General features: G+C 41.5%; 1 protein-coding gene across 2 annotated transcripts in view; it reads left to right on the forward strand.

The window, feature by feature from the left end:
• The window catches only part of TBX20 (T-box transcription factor 20), a 41,074-nt gene that overhangs the window by 5,214 nt on the left and 17,355 nt on the right, over positions 1-18,505 (forward strand). For both annotated transcript variants that reach the window (XM_074900810.1, XM_074900811.1), the window contains exons 4-6: positions 3,850-3,958; positions 9,450-9,608; positions 13,270-13,346. In XM_074900810.1, coding sequence (XP_074756911.1) covers positions 3,850-3,958; positions 9,450-9,608; positions 13,270-13,346 — 345 coding nt within the window. The remainder of the gene's footprint in view (positions 1-3,849; positions 3,959-9,449; positions 9,609-13,269; positions 13,347-18,505) is intronic.

Raw genomic sequence — 18,505 nt, forward strand, 5'->3', positions numbered from 1 at the left:
TTGACGTATTGTAATGAGCACTGATCAAAACTCAAAGAAAAAACAGGGATCCTGCTCCAAAGGAGTCAGCATCAAAAGAAGAAATAGGGGAAGGACAGAAACAGTTTTAAGGCAGGGTTCTCCCCTTCTTATTTTCCCATTTAAGTACTTTCTGGGATACCTTTAAATTGATTGCTACTTCACACTCTGGCATAGACTACTTCAATGAGGAAATAAAAGAACATAAGACAACAGTTAGATCATTGGAATAATTAGCAACTGCCCTACTGAGTGGTTTAGAGCTGGGGTCAAGCCACCTTGGAGTTTAATATTTATTATCATCGTACTGTGGTAGCTCTTTAAGGTCCCCACTGGATCAGCGCCTCTGTGTGTAAATGTATATCTCTCCTGTTTCATTTTCAAGATGCTTAGCCAAAACACAATGGTCTTTTGGATCACAACACAGGCACAGATTACTTTTTCTTTGTATGAATGGCACTTAGATATACAATTATGCACTTTCTCCTTCGTATGCTCTTGTTTGGCGAGAAAAAAGATGTCAAGAGGTTCAGCGTGCCAATGTTTGCATTACTAGTGCTTTTTCTGGAGTGTTAATGCATCTTTTGAGGTAGGAGGCTTCAGTCTTGCTCAAATTAAAAGTAGTACTCCTCCCATCTTGAAATGGGTTTGGTCCTGCTCCAGTAACAGGAGCCCTTAATGAAGTTTTGATTTCTTCTTCTCCAAATACACATTCTTAGCTCTCCTTACTTGAGGAGTGTCAGCGCGGGGTGTATGTGTGCTTAGCGTCTGGGTGCTGGTACCAAGGTGTTAACTCCCCATCCACGTCACTGCCTGCATCTGCAGGGGCACATCGGCAGCAGGGGAATTATTCAGGAGTCACATTGTGCATAGGTGTGAGACTTTGCAGGATCGAACCCGTTAGGAGTCTTGCTCTTTCCATTATAAAAATAACTTTCAACACTGAGACAGTTTTTTTTTTTTTTTTCCAAATTAATAAGTATTCTGTGATTCTGTTTGAAAGATTAGCCCTTCAGGGAACTTTCCATAAAAACTGGTTTTATCCCTGTCTTCCTGCTGTCAACATTTAAGACAAGTTTATGTTGCAATGAACACTTAAATAAAAATACTTTTCAGAGAGTCTTTTGTAAATCTTCTAAAGTGCTATCTGGGGATAGAATACCTATGTGATATTTTATGTTTGTTCTTCCAAATTGCTAAGACTGTGTGAAACATCAGTTTAATAAGTTTCAGCATGTACCTTTATTTGCTCTTCTTCCTTTTTCGCCTCCTTTCTTTCACTCAGAAATCTTTTTTTACTTTTTTTTTTTTTTTTTTTTTTTTACTGTATTTGGCTAGAATAATTTGTTTAATGAAGTTATAGTGTTTACACGCTCACAGAGGACCCTAGGTAGGAAACCTTTAAAAGATTTGCAAATTATTTGAGACATTAAGGTAATTAAAAGCCACATGCACAGGGCTTGCAGGACCAGACCAACTGTTAAACTAAACAGAAGGAGAGTGGTGTCACATTCCAAAATATGCAAGAAGGAAGCCGTACCCAAGCCTTGCATATATCATGAAACTATATACCGTGGAGCAAACTCATATCCAAATATGGCTTCTAAAGCCTTTGTGAATTGAAGTGAGCAGCCCCTCGCATCTGGCTGGCCTTAGGCAGCAGAGCCCGCGTGAACTTCTGGGGGAGCCTCGTGTGCTGTGCCAGAGAACGGTCACGTTTATTTCTCTAACCTGTTTGCTTGTGCACGCTCACAGTCCTGTCGATGACTTCTAGTTCAGTGGGCAATCTAGTTTTCACACCTCCAAGGTGTACAAGCTCAGGCCATAGGAGAAGTTGCCGATAGGTGTAGTTCACCAGGTGGAACCAGATGTTGCAGTGGGATCAACGGCATCTAGCAAATCAGTAAAGAAAAGGGAGGTCTATTAATACATTTACGTAAGCGATGTTCAGGTGCCCATCCTTCAGTGATTTTCCTGTTAGCACTCTGCTAACATCCAGGCATGTCGTAGTTTGAAGGCAGTGCCAAGCATTAACTGCCTATTGTGTAAAACAGTTGTGCTCAGTTTTTGGACACATCAAGATCTTTACTCATTCCCCAGAGCATTTTTGAAATAGTTTGCCTTTTTGGTCCCAATTAGCTAAACCTTGCTGAGCCTGACACTCTGTGATCACAGTAAACATTATTAGCTATCCAGACATTCAAAATTAGAAGTCAGGCTCCAAAAAAAATATCACAAGACTGGCTGAAAAGTTGCAGGTCATGTTTGGGACTCTTTCTGTTTTGCTTTCTCTAATTCAGAGCTCTAAAGGTTGAGATTTTTGTTTTTTACAGGAAGGCAAAGTTAATTTTCATGAGAGGTAAAATTATTTTGACATAACAGGATTCCAGGTCTTAGTTTTTCAGATACTTCATAATTTTTCATGAGCCTTGCAGTGCAATCAGCAGAGTCGATAGCTATGACGACGCCTGTATGACAGGAATATTTTATTGTGACAGGAACCTTGGCTCAGCATCCCTCCTGTGGACATAGCTATACCAGCCAAGCTGTGCTTCGGATCAGTGTAAGGAAAACATCCTGCACATCTGAAGTGAGCTGTGCTGCTAAAACTTTAGTTTCACTGTGTCTTGGGGATTCTGCTGGCAAAAGTGGAGAATGCAGGATCTAATCTCCTTCCTCTTTGAGTTACAGAGCTGTGCTCCCTGGAGTCTTTACTACGGGCATTCCTTGATAAGGGATCAGTGTAGTCTATCAGAAAGTTACGCCCCATCGTTTGGTGGTTTTTCCATTCTTGCCTAACCAAAATCGTAGCTCAACAGCAACAATAATGTTTATCTTTCTAACCCGTCATCTCAGCACTGCCCCACCCACCTAATGGAAGAAATCCATCCATGTGGTCAAAGACATCACCCAAAATGAGAGTCAGGCCCTCAGTGAGTGATAACCAACACTGACAGAAGCAGAACACTAGCTGAATGTCTAGTTCAGCTCTTCATTCACTATTACAAAAGAACCTTTGAGCTAATTTTCAGCAATATATTATTTCTATAAAATGTTTTTAGATAGCCTGGCACTTGTGATTAGTCTAGTCATAATGTATATATCATTGTATCTACATGTCTTCTGTGCTTCCTTTTCTTCTGCTTAATTTCCCAAGTGGTGGATTGTTAATTACAGAGATGCAATTAATTTTTCATGTCAGACCACTGTGCTGGACTGCAGCCTTCAACCTCTTATAAACAGACGTCACCACAGCTAATGCGTGATCGAGTGCAGGTTAAAATCATTATCACGACTTAATGTTACATATAAAGAAAAATGTATTTTTATCTACATTCCCCCATTATCTCTCTAATGACAACATGTTTTTTCTCTCGTAGCTGTAGTCATTGTTATTTTAAGTGCTTGTTAGTACAGCTGTGGGGAAAGACATGATCAATTTTTCATTTGGGAAAAGACACAACAGTGAATGTTAGTTAATGTCTCCATTTTAGGTAACTAGATAAAATAATAGGTATGGTTAGAGAACACTCTAGCACGTGGACATGGGATTCTTCATTACATTCCAGTGAACTAAACAAGTCATCTGCTTTACTGTCTGTCATTAATGGTCGTATTTCAGGCATTCATTAAGTTGGGGGATATTGTATTTTGTTTGACTAGCTGATCTGTATAACCCTAAGCTTTCAGGAAATCCATGTCCATGAAACCACTGCATATTCCAAAATTAAGATATTACAGGCTTTTTAAAATTTCGTACTGGAGTGGTGCCCACGTGCAAGCCAAGAGGTGAGATATTTTATGAGCAGGCCTTTTCCCCGTGTTTTCCAGGTTGTACGTGCACCCTGACTCCCCGTTCACAGGAGAGCAACTGCTGAAGCAGATGGTGTCCTTCGAAAAAGTCAAACTCACCAACAATGAGCTGGATCAGCACGGCCATGTGAGTAGCCCTCCTGGTGGGAAAGGGTAAAGGAACCACCATAAGGGAACTGCTCACTTGAGCCACAGGCCTAAGCTTGTGGGAGAGAGACTGTGATGGGGGAAGATTGCTGGGGCTCCCTGTGGACCTCTCATGGCTGGCCCTTTGTACCACAGTAGAGAAAGATGCTGCACGAAGCTTAAACATGTTGGGTTTTAATCTTTGTTGTTGAGGAACAGGTGACTTCAGAAAAGAGGTTTTTTACCTTCCATAAAGTAGAGCCCAGGTCAACACAAGCATTCAAATAATGTTGCTACTGCTGTTAGAGGCAGAACATCCACTGGGGATAAGTTCAGAGTGGAGTCAAGCATCAAAGTATGGGAGAAAAGGGAGGCAGGTGAGCTTTTTGTTCATGCTTCTGCATGCATTTTGCTGTGACATGGCAGTATGCTCTGCCACATGCACTGGTTAGCAAGTTCACATGCTTTTTCCATGTGTGCTTGGAAGCTCCTCGTTACAGGCAAACTTTTGGGGTTGGGTCCATCAGTAAGGGCTCTCTTACTTCAAGACTCAACATAGCATGGGCACAGAGTCAGCAGATAATAGTGGTGTGACACCAGAACAAGGGCTGTTGAATCATAAAAATAAGTGTGCCTCAGTTGCCCTTGAAATAACTGTAGGCTACCTGCAAGTCAAGGTGCCACAGAGTGGGCTTGAGCCTCTAAAGGAAACAGGTTCCTGCTCTGATCAGTACCAATCTGTTGTCACAAGCCCTGAGGCTGGAATCTGATAAATAGGATGCAGAGCTGCTGACCCCGGGCTCCATGGGTGGTAAGAAAAAGTGTTGTCTGTTCTGTCCCGTCTCCAAAAGTGCCTGCAAAGTACGGGAATGACTTGGTAGCACCTCCAAATTGCAAAGGAAGAGCTAAAAGTGTTGCCTCTGGGCTTGGTGGCTTCCCAGGGGAAGGCTGAAGGAGCAGGGGGATGGATTTGAAAGGGTTGCTGGCTGAGAACGGGGCAGTTAAGAACAAGCGTAAAGGCAGTGTTAGTAAAAGAGCTGTCAGGAAGAAATGAGTGATTTTGAACTCTGAAGCATGTGTAGGGGTAACTAGCCTGTAAAGCTGAATAATTGTGGCATATACGGTATCAGAAATCCTTCCCCTAGTGTGGTATTTATTGTGTTTTCGGACTGTGTGAGACAGTGGCTGTTTGTCTGAGCTGTCTCCTGTGTAAATGCTTCTCATCTGAAAGAGTATTTTTGCTCATTTCAAGACCTAAGAATTAAACCACAGTCATGATCATTTAAAATACATGCTGGAAACAACAATAATAAAAGTAGTTAAAAAAACTCGAACCAAACCAAACCAAAAGAAAGCCCAGATAGATGCCTCTGTGTTGTTCTTTTGTAAAGATCCATCTGTGGGTATATTTTTCTTGAATATGGTTTTTCCACTGTTGTTCCTTTCCTGACTAGTGGAGAATGTCTGTCTCTCTTTTTTTTTTTTTTTTTTCCCTCTCTCTTTTATTTCATAATCTGTAGAAGGGCAAAGCTGAAGATTTGTGGGCTCTATCACTGAGTGATGATAGAGCAGTATACGTGCGCATTTAAAAAGAAGCATTTTTCATCATAACAGGGGCCATGTGTGCCTCTAATAAAGGGCTTGCAGCAGTATATTGCAAACTAGTTAGGAGCGGTGCAGTTCCCAGAAGCCCAGACGAGTATAAAAAAGTAGGTCTGAGAAGCTGTCGGGAACAGAGACATGTGACAGAGCAAGAAGATGTAATCTTCTCAGATACAAGCAGTGGGAGAAAATGATCTGTAGTGTTTGAGGTGCGGCCTCCCAATCAACTTCCAAAGAAGCAGCAGAGGTGGATCCTATTCTTTACATCAAGGCTTTGGACAGCTGAAGTCAATGGGAAGTTTTGCATGTTCAGTTAGGAATAAACCCCAAAGGCTTGATCCCATGTTGAGATTTGCATGACAGGCGTGACACCTCTGCGGAGCACTCCCTTTTTAGGTATTTTGTGGGGTTTTATGTTCCAAATTAAGTTTTATGTGTTGCCTTATTGAAGCTATGTAAATACCATTATTGGATGCTCAGTAGAATTAAAGAAATTCATTCTCGGGAGCATTTAAGGAAGGCTAACGGGGCTGAGGCCAATGGCATTTCTGAGCTCCAATGTACTGAGAGAAGGGGAGAACTGCAATGCCCGAAGGAGCCCTTCTTCACTCACAAGATCTTAACTGGCCTGCTAAAAATCTTAATTATGTTTGATAAGGCATGTGGCTCCTGAGGAAGTTTTAATGACCTAAAAGACAGCTTTAAATACCAGTTATAGGTAGAGCAGCTGGATCCAACCTGATTCCAGTTTGTTCTAGTTACTTGCTTTCTCCATCCTCCCGAAGACAGGTTTGGTTGTTAAGGTAATTGCAGTGTGTTTATTTGTAGGGTGGTTCATTTCCTGAAAAGGAATCTGAAGAGAAGAGAGGCTTTTGTTTGTTCTAGCATTTGTTTGTTTTCTCTTATTCCGAGACTTCTGGAGTTGGCAAGCATCTCTTCAGCAGCATGCATAACCCCATAGCTGTGTATGTATTCTCCCCAAGCATCAAGGCAGAAGTCTTATCTCTGTGTGCATGACATACAGCTTGCGCCATGGAAATACTTTCAGATACCCTTACCAGAGGAAGGAAATGGCTTCTGTCTCTGGATTTTTACAGATGAGTGAATATTTCCCATTTTTCTGGTTGTGGAACTCTTATGAATGTGATTTTTTTTTTTTCCAGATTTCTGATGATGTTTTTCATCAGAAAAGACTGCTTCTTTTAGAACTTTTGGTGGCGCTTAGCTGGCATGGCATCATTTATGGTGAGGTGAACCATAAGTGTATACATTATTGTAATTGCTTCTCTGGCCTTTATGATAAGCAAAAGTCAAACACATGAATGTTTGCAAAAGTAAACACAAAAGTGTGAACATGGCCAACAAGTAACTGTGAAAGCAGAGGTTTTAGAATAGCCACAAGGCGTTATGCCTAGGGGGTTTTTTTTAAAGCCAACCTGGCAGAAGTTAGGAACCTCCGTGTTTTTAGAGAGCAAACTTTGCCTGGTAACACTCTTCGGTGAATATGGAAGCTGCATTCACAGCATAGTTCCTGAATTAAAAGCCACCTCAGGGATTTTGCAGCTGGCATCCAGATTGCCTCTGACCAGTCTGTAGCCAGTGGGAGCCAGATGCCTACAAACCTGCCTGACCTTACAGCAAACATGATCCTGTAAGGATGGATCCTGGTCATCTTCCCTGCTGCAGGCTGTCAGCACGAAGGCAGATGGGATGGCTGGGGGCCTGTGACCACACTGTACTGCCAGTAAGCATGTGCTGGGGGGCTGCTGTAAGTATATGTGCACCTGGTGTTTCTCTCCAGACACACTAGCCAGAGTATCACAGAGCTCATCAGGGATTTTCTGATAGCTACACCATGCAGGTCGGGGGCTGCTTGGACTTTGAGACCACCCTTGGGGGCTACTCTGTAAGATGCACCCTGTGTATCTACTCTTCTAGGCTGTTTTGATGGTCCTGACATAAGAAGATGCACAGATATACTTTGTGCAATATCCTGCTGACTTTAATATCAGTGAATACTGCAACACTGGCGGCCTGTGTGGGGATGCAGATGGAGCGCTAGATACACAGACCCTCACAAAAAGGAAATAGTAATCTTAACCTTGGCCATGGGTCTTCTGTGACCTCCTGGCTACATTCGCTACTTGCTTTGTACCTGAAAGACCCAAGCTGCCTCTGGTGGGAACATGCAGGGTAGAGCACCATGGCAGGAGATGTTATCCACGTGTGCTTTTGGTTTCGGAAAACTTTCATAAATGTTTACGTGGTCTTGTTTGGGAAATGGAGTTTCTTCATCACAATTTGCATTCACAGAGTAGTGAAAGGAAGGGGCATGTGTGGGAGCTGCTCTGTCACAGCTTTTTCCTCCTTCCGCTCGGCTGCTGCTCAGATGTAATGCCTTGGTGTGGATACAGCAGCCATGAAAGGCAACGGGAAGTGTCGAGCTCTGTGGGCTAAGCTCTCAGTAAGCTCACCACCATCCACACACTGTCCTTTAAAATGTCTTTTCCAGCTGCTTAGAGCAGCCCAAGTGACTAGGCTAGTAAGACAAAATTTCACAAAGAGAGGGAAAAATGCTGAGGATATTAATGGCCGTTGTGTGTGTCCATATATAAAATGGTGAAGTGATTTGAGAAAGGACCTGAGCTGGTAAAAGCAGACATGCAACACTTTCAGGACAATGGTTCCCCATCACTGTAATGACCTTCTTCTCACTGTGCACCCCCCACAAAGTCACAGTGCGAGTCTTCGCAATATTTGCCCCCAAGAAGAAGCAAAGAAAACGCTGATGGAGATTTTAGGCATGACAAAGCTGTCTCTAAGCTCTCCACTCCAATGCAACGTCAACCTTTCTCACTGACTGAGTTAGCATGAAATACTGCACCATTTCTACTGTGTTTCAGCCGAAGTTAACGCTTCCTGAGGAATGCACATTAGCTATTCCAGATGTACAGAGCTGACTGTAATGTCGTTATGGCCCCTGCAAAATAGAACCACCCACACCATTGCCAATTTTGACTTGTGACTGTGATTATATCCAAAACAAGGACTGGTGCGAGCCGAGCTCTGTATTTAATTCTTATATTGTAATACTGTGGTTAGAGGCAGCCAAACAGGCCTCCAGCCAGTGGTAACTGAAGCAAGTGGGACTCTCAGTTTGACGCCAGTGAATGTTGAAATTGGTTAGTTGCTACGTTAGGTTTAGAATTGTTTTGGGAGCTCGTAAACAATTATTAATGAGGATAAAATGGCAAAACCTGGTCATTTTGGGGTTCCGGTCTGGTTTCTCTTTTCATTTTTGGTAGTCTGCGGTGAAGAGCATCTATGAAGTATTTTGCTTTAAAGGTTTGCCATAGTAAAAGGATCTGGGGAGTTTTATTTTAGGTCAGCTGGTTTGTGCTGCTGGCTGTGGTGGTTTTTTTGGTTGGGTTTTCATTTCTCTGGGTTTTTTGAGGGATTCTTGGCTGTTTTCATTCTGCACCTGCAGTTTTGCAAGTGTGGATTCTCTGTCATGAGCTTTCAAGAGTTAGATGTTTACACTTGCAGCTGACACCTGCAAACTGTGGCACACACTAGCAGTAATGAATTCTGTATGTAAAACACCTCACCTGTAGGAACAGGTATCTATGCTTCAAAAAAACGTGTGCTCACCAGCGGCGTAGGAGTGAGAAGAAACCAGCTCCTAGAATGCCTGCTTTTCCACCTTCAATTCCTGGAACTGCCCAAAGGAGTTGGAGAGTTTGCTCTGAAAATCAGCCCCTGGCTAGTTAGATTTCAGATGTCTCCCTTGCAGTGTTAATTAGATCTTTTTTCCCCCTATGGTTTTACAGCCTTTGGAGGTTCCTGTTAACCTGCCTCTCAGGATGGTGCCTTGTTGCTCTTTCTTGCAGATCATTTTGAACTCCATGCACAAGTACCAGCCCAGAGTCCACATTATTAAGAAGAAGGATCATACAGCTTCTTTGCTAAATCTGAAATCGGAAGAGTTCAGGACATTTATCTTTCCAGAGACAGTTTTTACTGCTGTTACTGCCTACCAGAATCAACTGGTGAGTACAGTTGCTAATTTATGCGGATTTAACTAAATCCCACCCTGCTGAAAACACCCTTTCCCCCCATCTAAGATAGGAAACTTTCTGATATAACCTACCCTTCCATGCCAATGTCTCTAGTGACTGTGACCAATCTAATTCATATTCAGGAGTAATTCTTATGTATACGGGTAGTACTACTAACTTTAAAGAGCCACAAGGATTATTCATGGGAGTAAAGATGACATGAAAGAGACTTTCATTTGTCTTCCCTTCTGTCTATATAAAGCTGTTTGCATATTATAATTTAGTCCTTTTCTAATTATAGCTCATTAAGGAACTGTTCTTATTTGCAGTGATCTTTCAAGCCACGAGCTATTAGCTGAGAGATACTCTGGTTTGCACATGATGATTTCATGGGCTTAAAAAAGTTGACTAATTAAGCTGTAAGGCTCAAACATAAGGGAAATCATTCAGAGATATGCTTTTCAGAGGCTGCCCAGATTACATCCAGATGTTTGAATTTCAATTTGCATGCCAGTGAATAATATATACAAAATGGAGGAGATCATAACAATGGATTGCTAATGAGTAATTTTAGGAAGTATATAAACAGTCAGAGAGCAGAGGCTCTGCTTGACAGTGGATAGGGCTTTAATATTTAAGTCAGTGGAAATATGTTGTTGGCTTCAGTGCAATTTGGAGTGTGCTTTAAGGGCTTAATGACTATGGCACTTCAGAAAAACACCTCTTTCCCTCTCTAATTCCCCCAAGTTAAGAAAAATATAAGTACTGTCCAAACATGTGCGCAGGCAGCAACACAGAGTCAATGTACCTGCTGGATTATTTAAAGAAGTCTGCATTTCTTAATATGAAGCAAAAGTAATTAGTTTCTAAATGCTACGAGTAAAATTAAACTACTGTTTAGGGGTCAAAGAAGCTCTGAAGATAATAGTAGTAATATTAAGCTGGTCCTTATGACAGACCCTGCATCCCTCTTTAAGGCTTTAATATCAGAACGTATTGATTTTAAACTCAGGTTTGTATCTGAATGCTGCAGAAAATGCATTTAGCACCTGGCAATCTCAAGAATAATGTTTGGACAGGGAGTTAGATTTTTCCACGTAACTTTCTGTAGAAACCAGCACAATAGTAACAGGCACAAAACCAGCTAAACCTGGAATTTATTTTGGTAGGATGGATTTGTGTTTGCCAACGATATTTACACCAGAGATGTTTCTAAACTAACCTTCTCAAAGCACATACATTGAGTCCTGGAAAATTTCTCAATGGAACATCTCCGGAACCCCTAGAGGTTGATGCTGTCATTTTATTTATGACTAATGAAAATGGAGCCTTTTTTCATTTTTGCCATTTCTTTCAGAACTGTTTTAAGGAGGGATTGATTACATTTCTGGAGGTTATTAGATAAAAGCTAAATACATTACACTTTCAACAAACTATCTCATAATTTAAGATTTAAAGGGCATGCATTTATTTAAACAGCCAAACCACTGCCACAGAGTTGAATTGTAGGTCAGATTTCATTTTAAAATGCTTTCTAGCAGATGTTCTCTGATTGTTTGTGAGACAGTCTCTCAGGAAAAATATGGTCATAAATGATTGTGAGTCTCATCTGGCTTCGGTGGATACAAAAAGTTTCTCTTGTGATGTCATACCAAATCTTTAATATTAGGAAAATGGAAGTTTGATTGGTGAAAATACACTCAAGAGATGAATAGACCTCCTTATTATTCTGCAGTGCAGTTGGCTCAGTGTGTTGGTGATCTAAGTCAATGGAACTAGTTAAAGCTTGTCTTTTTTCAAGGTAGTTCTCAGAATGCTGCCATAAAAATGTTCGCTGTATGTGAGGCACTAACCCCTCACTCCTTGCAACATCACCATGAGTCAAGAGCTTATGGGTATCTTGGGAGTAGAACAAGACTAAAACTACCTTGCTGCGCTGTTGCAAGTTCCTGTGACAAGACTGGAGTTCAGGGTAGTGTCCACCAGTCATACCTGCATGATGAGACAGCCTCAAACCCGCAGCCAGCACTGAGGTCCCATGTTGTGTGACCAGCCCATAGGAACAACTGGTGAGCTGCAGCACCTCCTACATAGTGCCTAAAAGCAAGGACCTTCCCCAGAGAGCTTGTCCCTGTATGGACCCGAAATGCTGGGCAGGGAAGGCAGCAGCCCAGGGGTACAGGGTGTTTCCCATGGTGGCAGAGCAGGTGGGTGGCAGCTGCTCAGTGCATCATTCATATGCTGCAGACCAGTAATTCAATACTCAGGTTTTGTGTTTGTAAGCCTGTCCTTCTCTCTTTGTGTTTCTCTCTCAGAAGACTTCTTTCTCAGAATGAAAAGTTGGGTTCAGTTGCCCTCTTTTTTTTTTTTTTTTTTTGTTTTGTTTAAATTTTGGAGGAAAATCCACCCCATTTTGAAATACATTTGATTGTTTGAGGATTTGGAAAAGATCCTTTTTCTTTCCAAGTCTCGAGGACCAGCTAGTAAAAATGAGGTTGTGGCCTATTCAATACAGGGTTTTTTTCAGGAAAACCAGGCTGACATAGCTGCTCAGTCTGCTGAGAGCTGTTGATTTTCACGGGCTTCAGCTAGAGTTGGTGGCATTCACTGCCTTACAGGACAGGTCCTGTGTTTTCCCTCATCAAGCTCTAACTCCCACTTACAATTTTATTTTTAATTATTGGAAGAAGTATGGCTTGAAGCTCTGAATATTGTGATGGTGTCTCAGGTTTTATTCACTAAATCTCATTTGTTTGGACAGCTAGAAAATTTCACAAGGGCAATAGAGGATTTTTTTCCTGCTCCCAGAAAAACACAGTGCCTGACCCTATGTTACCACCGATGCCTAAAAAGTTTCACTGCGAAGTTAAAGGGAGCCCTGATGATTTGGGGCCGAGGGACTCTGATCAGTGGGTTACTCTGGCAGAATGGAAAGGCTGACAGGATGCACTGGGCAGATTTGTAGCGACAGTTGAAGAAAGGAGGAGAGTCTTTTGTTGTAAGACCCCTAGTTTTCCAGGACTGTGATAGTTTTAATGGGGTTGCTCCTTTGAGCCAGGCTCTGTCACCTTAAATCTGAGTTCTCCCCACACTTTTTCCCGCTCCTTCCCTTCCTCAGCCTCTTTCCATGCAAAAACAGTTAAACTGCCCCTATGTGATGTGGCAGGTCTGGCTGAGAACATTTGCATCCCAGTTAAAAAAAAAACCCAAGTAGTGCTGAACTAAAGCAACCTCTTTAAGTCTGCAAGCAGTGGCAGACTTGCAAGTTTGGAGTCATTAGTTGATGTGCAGCTCCACCAACAAGGCTCAGATGCTAGCAGGGTGCTGTGCATTGCTCATGGAAAAGACAACCTGATTTGTGCTGTTAAAGTATTTGGAAGCAGTAACGCTATATGTGGGTGGTTTCCTCCTGCTCTGGGTAACATGAAGGCTGAGCCCACTGTGCCCTTCATTCTTTCCATTGCCACATGTATAATACACCTTGGTTTGCTTCCCCAGCTTTGCAGCATCTCAAGAGTAGCACAAATGCACACACACAGGGAGCATGGATAAAATTAGCAGTGAAGTCAGGAGGATGGATTGATTAACACTTTGTACACTGGAATACCTGAACACTATATTCATGTTGCATTGCTCTTTTCTGTGTTTGCAGATAACCAAGTTGAAAATTGACAGCAACCCTTTTGCTAAAGGATTCCGGGACTCTTCCAGACTCACTGATATCGAGAGGTAATGGGGACTTTCTGTTTACTTTCCATGCAGATAAGATAAAGAAAAGAGAGAGTTTGTAGGAAAAGCATCCTTTCAACTCCTGAGAAGCTGTGCATTTTAACGTTATCTTGTTGCATATAGTAAGCCTCCTCCACCTCCTTTAAAAATACTTATAAACTTTATGAAGAAAGAGCTGGTTTGAGTTTTGACATCTGTTCCAATTGGGACCAATATATTCATCTTCCTCAGGGGGCTTCTTGAAGAGGGGAGAGGGTCAGTTTTACAACTTCAGAATGAAAAGCTTTTTTCTTATCATGCCATTTAATCCTATTGAGGGCTGTGAATTGGGTCAATGGGAAACAAGGGCAGTGGTCCTGTGAAAAACATCTTTATAGCTCCCCACTGCTCCACACAGTGGAAAAGAGAGAGGGGAGCTTCCCAAAATACACTTCAACAGTCCCAGACACTGAAGTCAACAATTATTGCCATCAGGACGAATCCCATAACTCCCACTCTGATGACAAAAATGCCGTTTTTGTTTCACCAAAATTGTACTGTAGGCTGCATCAGGGGAAAGCTTTATCTGGAAACTGTTGAGTTTTGTGTGTGTACAGCTCAGTATAAGCAACTGCTGCCATAGGGACAGAAGCATTAACCCACAGTTGAGTAGGAAATAATCTTCAATCTCTTGGTAGCTCTCCAGAGCATCACATTTTTATGATATCGTGTCAAATAGTTTGGCAAATGAAGCAAATTAAGCTGCCTGTGTCCTTTAACTGGAGGAGAACTCCATGGAGATGGATATAGCATGTCCAAATTTTCCTATGAGCACATAATCATGAAAGAAATTTTGGAGAGGCCAAAACCCTTCAGGTTCCTGTGTGGGAATACCCAGATGTATCTGTAAATCATCTTTCACGGGTGCGTATAGGGGACAAACTGTTCAGTGAAGCCACATCCATACAGCTAGGGAAAGTGTTTTCAGAATTTTTCAGCATTTCAGAAGTACATCAGTCTAAGCAGGTCCATAGATGGGAAGTAGTGGTATATTTTATCCCTTATTAGTGACTGGATCATTAGTGGTTTGTTGAGCAACTAGGTAAAAGAACAGTAATTTGGGGAAAGCAAGGTTCTAGACTGCAGTGCGTACTTGCAAAGTTGTTAAAAGTTGTTTCCTACGTGAAAGTCTTTGTTGAAAATGAAAAAAAAAACCTGAAACAGATTTCATTAAAATGAAATGCCTGCTGTCTTGACAGAGGACTAAGGTAAACAACGTCCAAAGCTCAGGTTTGCATGCAATAAATAGCCAAGAAAGGACATGTAGGAAGAGAAGAGAGTTTGATTTTTGCATTTCAGTTTCCTTGTTTTACAGACAGGAGACATCTAATGACAGATTTGCAAGGGCTGAGAGCGTCTGAATAGATAAGCAAGGAGAAAAACTTAGTTACCTCTGTGCAGATGAACTGACTATCATGGTGCTGGATATGAAGGGAATTTTTCCAGAGGACATCTTATTATAACAGCACATGGCATGGAGTCAGAAATGCTGAGCATAAACCGCAGTGCCCTTTTGTTTATTGATAAGTGTAAGAATAGAGCCTGAGACAGACAGCCTAGACCAGGAATGAACATTACCATGAAAGATAAGGTAGCCAAATGTGAAACCTACAATAAATACAAGAAACAGAATGTGAAAAGTATTGAAATGACATTAAAACTTTGGATTTGAGAGTCCAAGTTTGGTTAAGATCTTATTTTGATTTAAACTGGAAAGCTTAGCCCTGGTTAGAGAACAACAGTATTTAAAAAAACAACCTGCTACACAACACATCAAGTAATGAGACAGTAAAAACGTAACACACAAGAGGGCTGGTAAGAGACAGTTTTAGAATTTTCTAAGTTATCTGATATGGCCCAGAAATACCAAGGATTTTATTCAGTTCCAGCATTAAAATATTCAGGTAGATGAGAATGTCATTCTCTAAGTGCCCACTGATTCTATAGATTTCATCTTAGCTCCAGCAAAATTGCTTAAAGAAATCTGATATAAAGCAAAAGAAATAGAAAAGTGAGATATGACAACAGGAAGAATTTGCTGCTTGATGTCCATCAGGACACGCATTACAAGATGTAGGTGATACACTGAATAGTACAGCATGACTCTTGTTCAGTCTAGTTGGAAACGCAGCTATTTCTAGAAGATGGGTGTCTGAGAAAAACATTTGCCAGGGAAAAGACTATGCAGGCCAAATGCACATTTGCACATCTCTTGGAAATTGAATGGTTCTCTAGAAGCTGTAAAAGATACCTTCCAAGCACTGCTTCCTCAGCAGGCCTGCACACAGCACGTGCATGCATAATCTGCGGCGCTGTGCCGTGATCCTAATGGTCTCCTGCAAAGCATCCTGTGATGTTAGGGCCAAGAGAGCACTCATTTATTGTGAGTTCCAGCTTTTCCGAATGACCTAAGTAGTGTGAAAGTGTACAGAGCTTTGTATTTCATTTCCAGGTATTTAAGCCTGCTTTTTCCTAAACAGCCTTTGGGGAGGGAAACAAATCAGATCAATTGATCTTTAGAGACCTAAAGAAATTAAATTAGTCTGGAGTCAGTTACTGCACTAAACCATCCAGTAATTGGATTGCTCCTTGTAACTGATTGAAAACAGCCTCTATCTGTAACAATATAGGGAGCTTTTCTTTATAGTAGATCTGAGAGAAAAACACATCTTTTTATGACATGATGACAGAAATTGCACTTTTTTAACCTAATTGAATATGATTTTATATATATGTGACTTTAATGATTTCAGGCTTCCCACTCTAGATTTACGATCCTTATGCAGGAAATTCAAGCTGCAAATGCCTTTAGGATTAAATCTGTTTGCATTATATGTGTTGGCGTTAAAATAATGTATGTAAAGGTAGTGAAATTTGCCAAATGGTAGAGGAGGTAGGCAACAGCAAAGCTATTGAAGTGCCTGTATTTTCTTTTGTTCCTGTCTAAATACCTTACAATGGTTTCCTTGTACTCATAGCTACATATATGCAAAGCTGTTAACTACTGAAAAAATCTTTGTTGAATTTGTGATATATTGAATTTTCAGTAGGATGTGAGATTCCTTCCACAATCAACTCTTTCCATACATTACTTCTGGTAATTTATTTATGGCAACAGGGCAGACTTTATCTGGGGCTACTGTGATTAAGATAAGTTGCTGATTCACCTTTTGATCTTTTTACATGGTATTTACATTTCCTCTATTATAAAAAGGCTCCCACAGCCTTTTTGGTTGTGATTGAAAAACTGAACATTTATTGTCAGAATGTGGAGCTTAACATACTGTGGTGTTGACTATGGGATGCCAAATGCAGTAATGTGGATGAGTGTGATCTTTTTTAATGGTAACCTTTGTGAAGAGGGCCAGTGCAGGTTTTATAATGAGCAATTCACTCTGAAGATAGGCTTTAAGGGAATAAAAAGTGCCAAAGCCATGAAGGATGCAAAATCAGAACCCAGCAGATTTATTTTTTTGTCTTGAGCCTGAAATTATCTTTTCAGTTGTCGTGAAGAATTAGCCTTTTAAAAATAAATAAAACCATTGCAATTAAATATCGTGCAAACAATCCAGTGAAAAAGGTGATTATTTCGAGTGTGAGTCAACAGAACTAGTGAATTGTAAAATAATGATCAAACAAGAAATGACAGATCATAATCATGATCTGAACGTTGCTTGTCTATTTGATTCAGTATGAGATAGGCAAGTTCACATTGTGGACTCGTAACTATTAAAGAGACCTAAGTGAGGAAACCCATCTGCACAAGACTAATAATGCTTCTGGGAGGCAGAGAAACAATATGGAAAAGAGGCAATTCAAGAGGCAAAGTATGGCTGCACACCCAAGTAAATTTTAGGCAAAGAAAGGAAGGACTGGGGGATGAGAGAAGCAAGAGAGCTGTATCCTGGCATCTCAGCTGGATTTGCATGGTAATCAGATTCTGAATTTTCCCCTGAGAAACTTCATGTCTGAGATGTGGAAATACATTGTACCAGCTTACAAGGCCGTAAGTGAAATGGATGCTGATGCTCGGATGTGGGCACTGCTCTGTTGAAGTAGCAGTCAAAGCCATGCTTAATGATGTGCTCTCTGCAGCAGACCTCTCTTTCATCCCTTCCCTACTCATCCCACAGAGTGTCTTCCACCTGATTCCCACTGCTTACTGCTGGTATAGAAGAACTTCCCTTACTCTTGAGAGCCCCCAACAGCCAGAAATATATACTCTCTATGACTTACTCCCATGTCCATGGTTAAGTAGGGCTTTGTCATAATTCTCCAACAAGTCAAACTCCCCAGGTGATCTTTTATCCTCAGCTAGTCCTTAGTCTGTGAATGTCAGCAGCCAGCCATGGGAGGTCATCTCCGATGTTTAGGTTGAAAGAAGTCCTGAATTTAGGAAGGAACACCAGGCACTCTGGGGCCTAAATGCCTGAATCTGGTGGCAATCCAGATGTGCTGCAGTTGCTTCAGCCTCCAGCTGCTGCTCCACAGAGGGGTAGATGAATTGTTTGTGTTTTCTGCATCATCCCTTCCAGACCACTGCAGATGGGTATCTTAGGGCATCTAGAAAGCACTCCTTGTCTATATTTAGACACTTGAAGCATTCCCTTCAAATCTGGTTCCTCCACCTCTGCGTACTGGTAGACAGGCAACTGTTCTGTTTTCCCAGCGAAAGCCCTCCATGAAACTTCTTCACTTCCCAGGATTTTAAGCAATCATACCCTGGCTCATTTTCCACTTAGGTATTCTGTTATCTATGTTTTCACTTGTGCAAAACAGTATAAAAAAGTTTTATTTTGCTAGTGTTTTCCACTCACCTGGTGCAGGTCTATTGTGTGCATAAGGGGAAAGGATGACGTCAGATCAGACCCATGGTTTCCACGCCAGAAGAAGTTTTCCAGGGTCTTCCCTCAATCCCAGTTTCACAGTACTGCTCTGTCCTCACCTCTGTCTGGCAGTCAGAAAGAAAGGGTTGCACTCACTGGGCGAAGTGGAGCTCTGTGGGGTTGGTTATGTTAGAGTTAAGTGTGTCACTACATTTGGTGAAAAAAGATAAAGAGCTTTGACATACTTTGCATGTGCTATTTTCCAAGTCAGAGAAGAGAAATGTAATTTTGTCT

Source organism: Athene noctua, chromosome 2, assembly GCF_965140245.1.
Source record: "Athene noctua chromosome 2, bAthNoc1.hap1.1, whole genome shotgun sequence".
NCBI classification, from domain to species: Eukaryota; Metazoa; Chordata; class Aves; order Strigiformes; family Strigidae; genus Athene; species Athene noctua.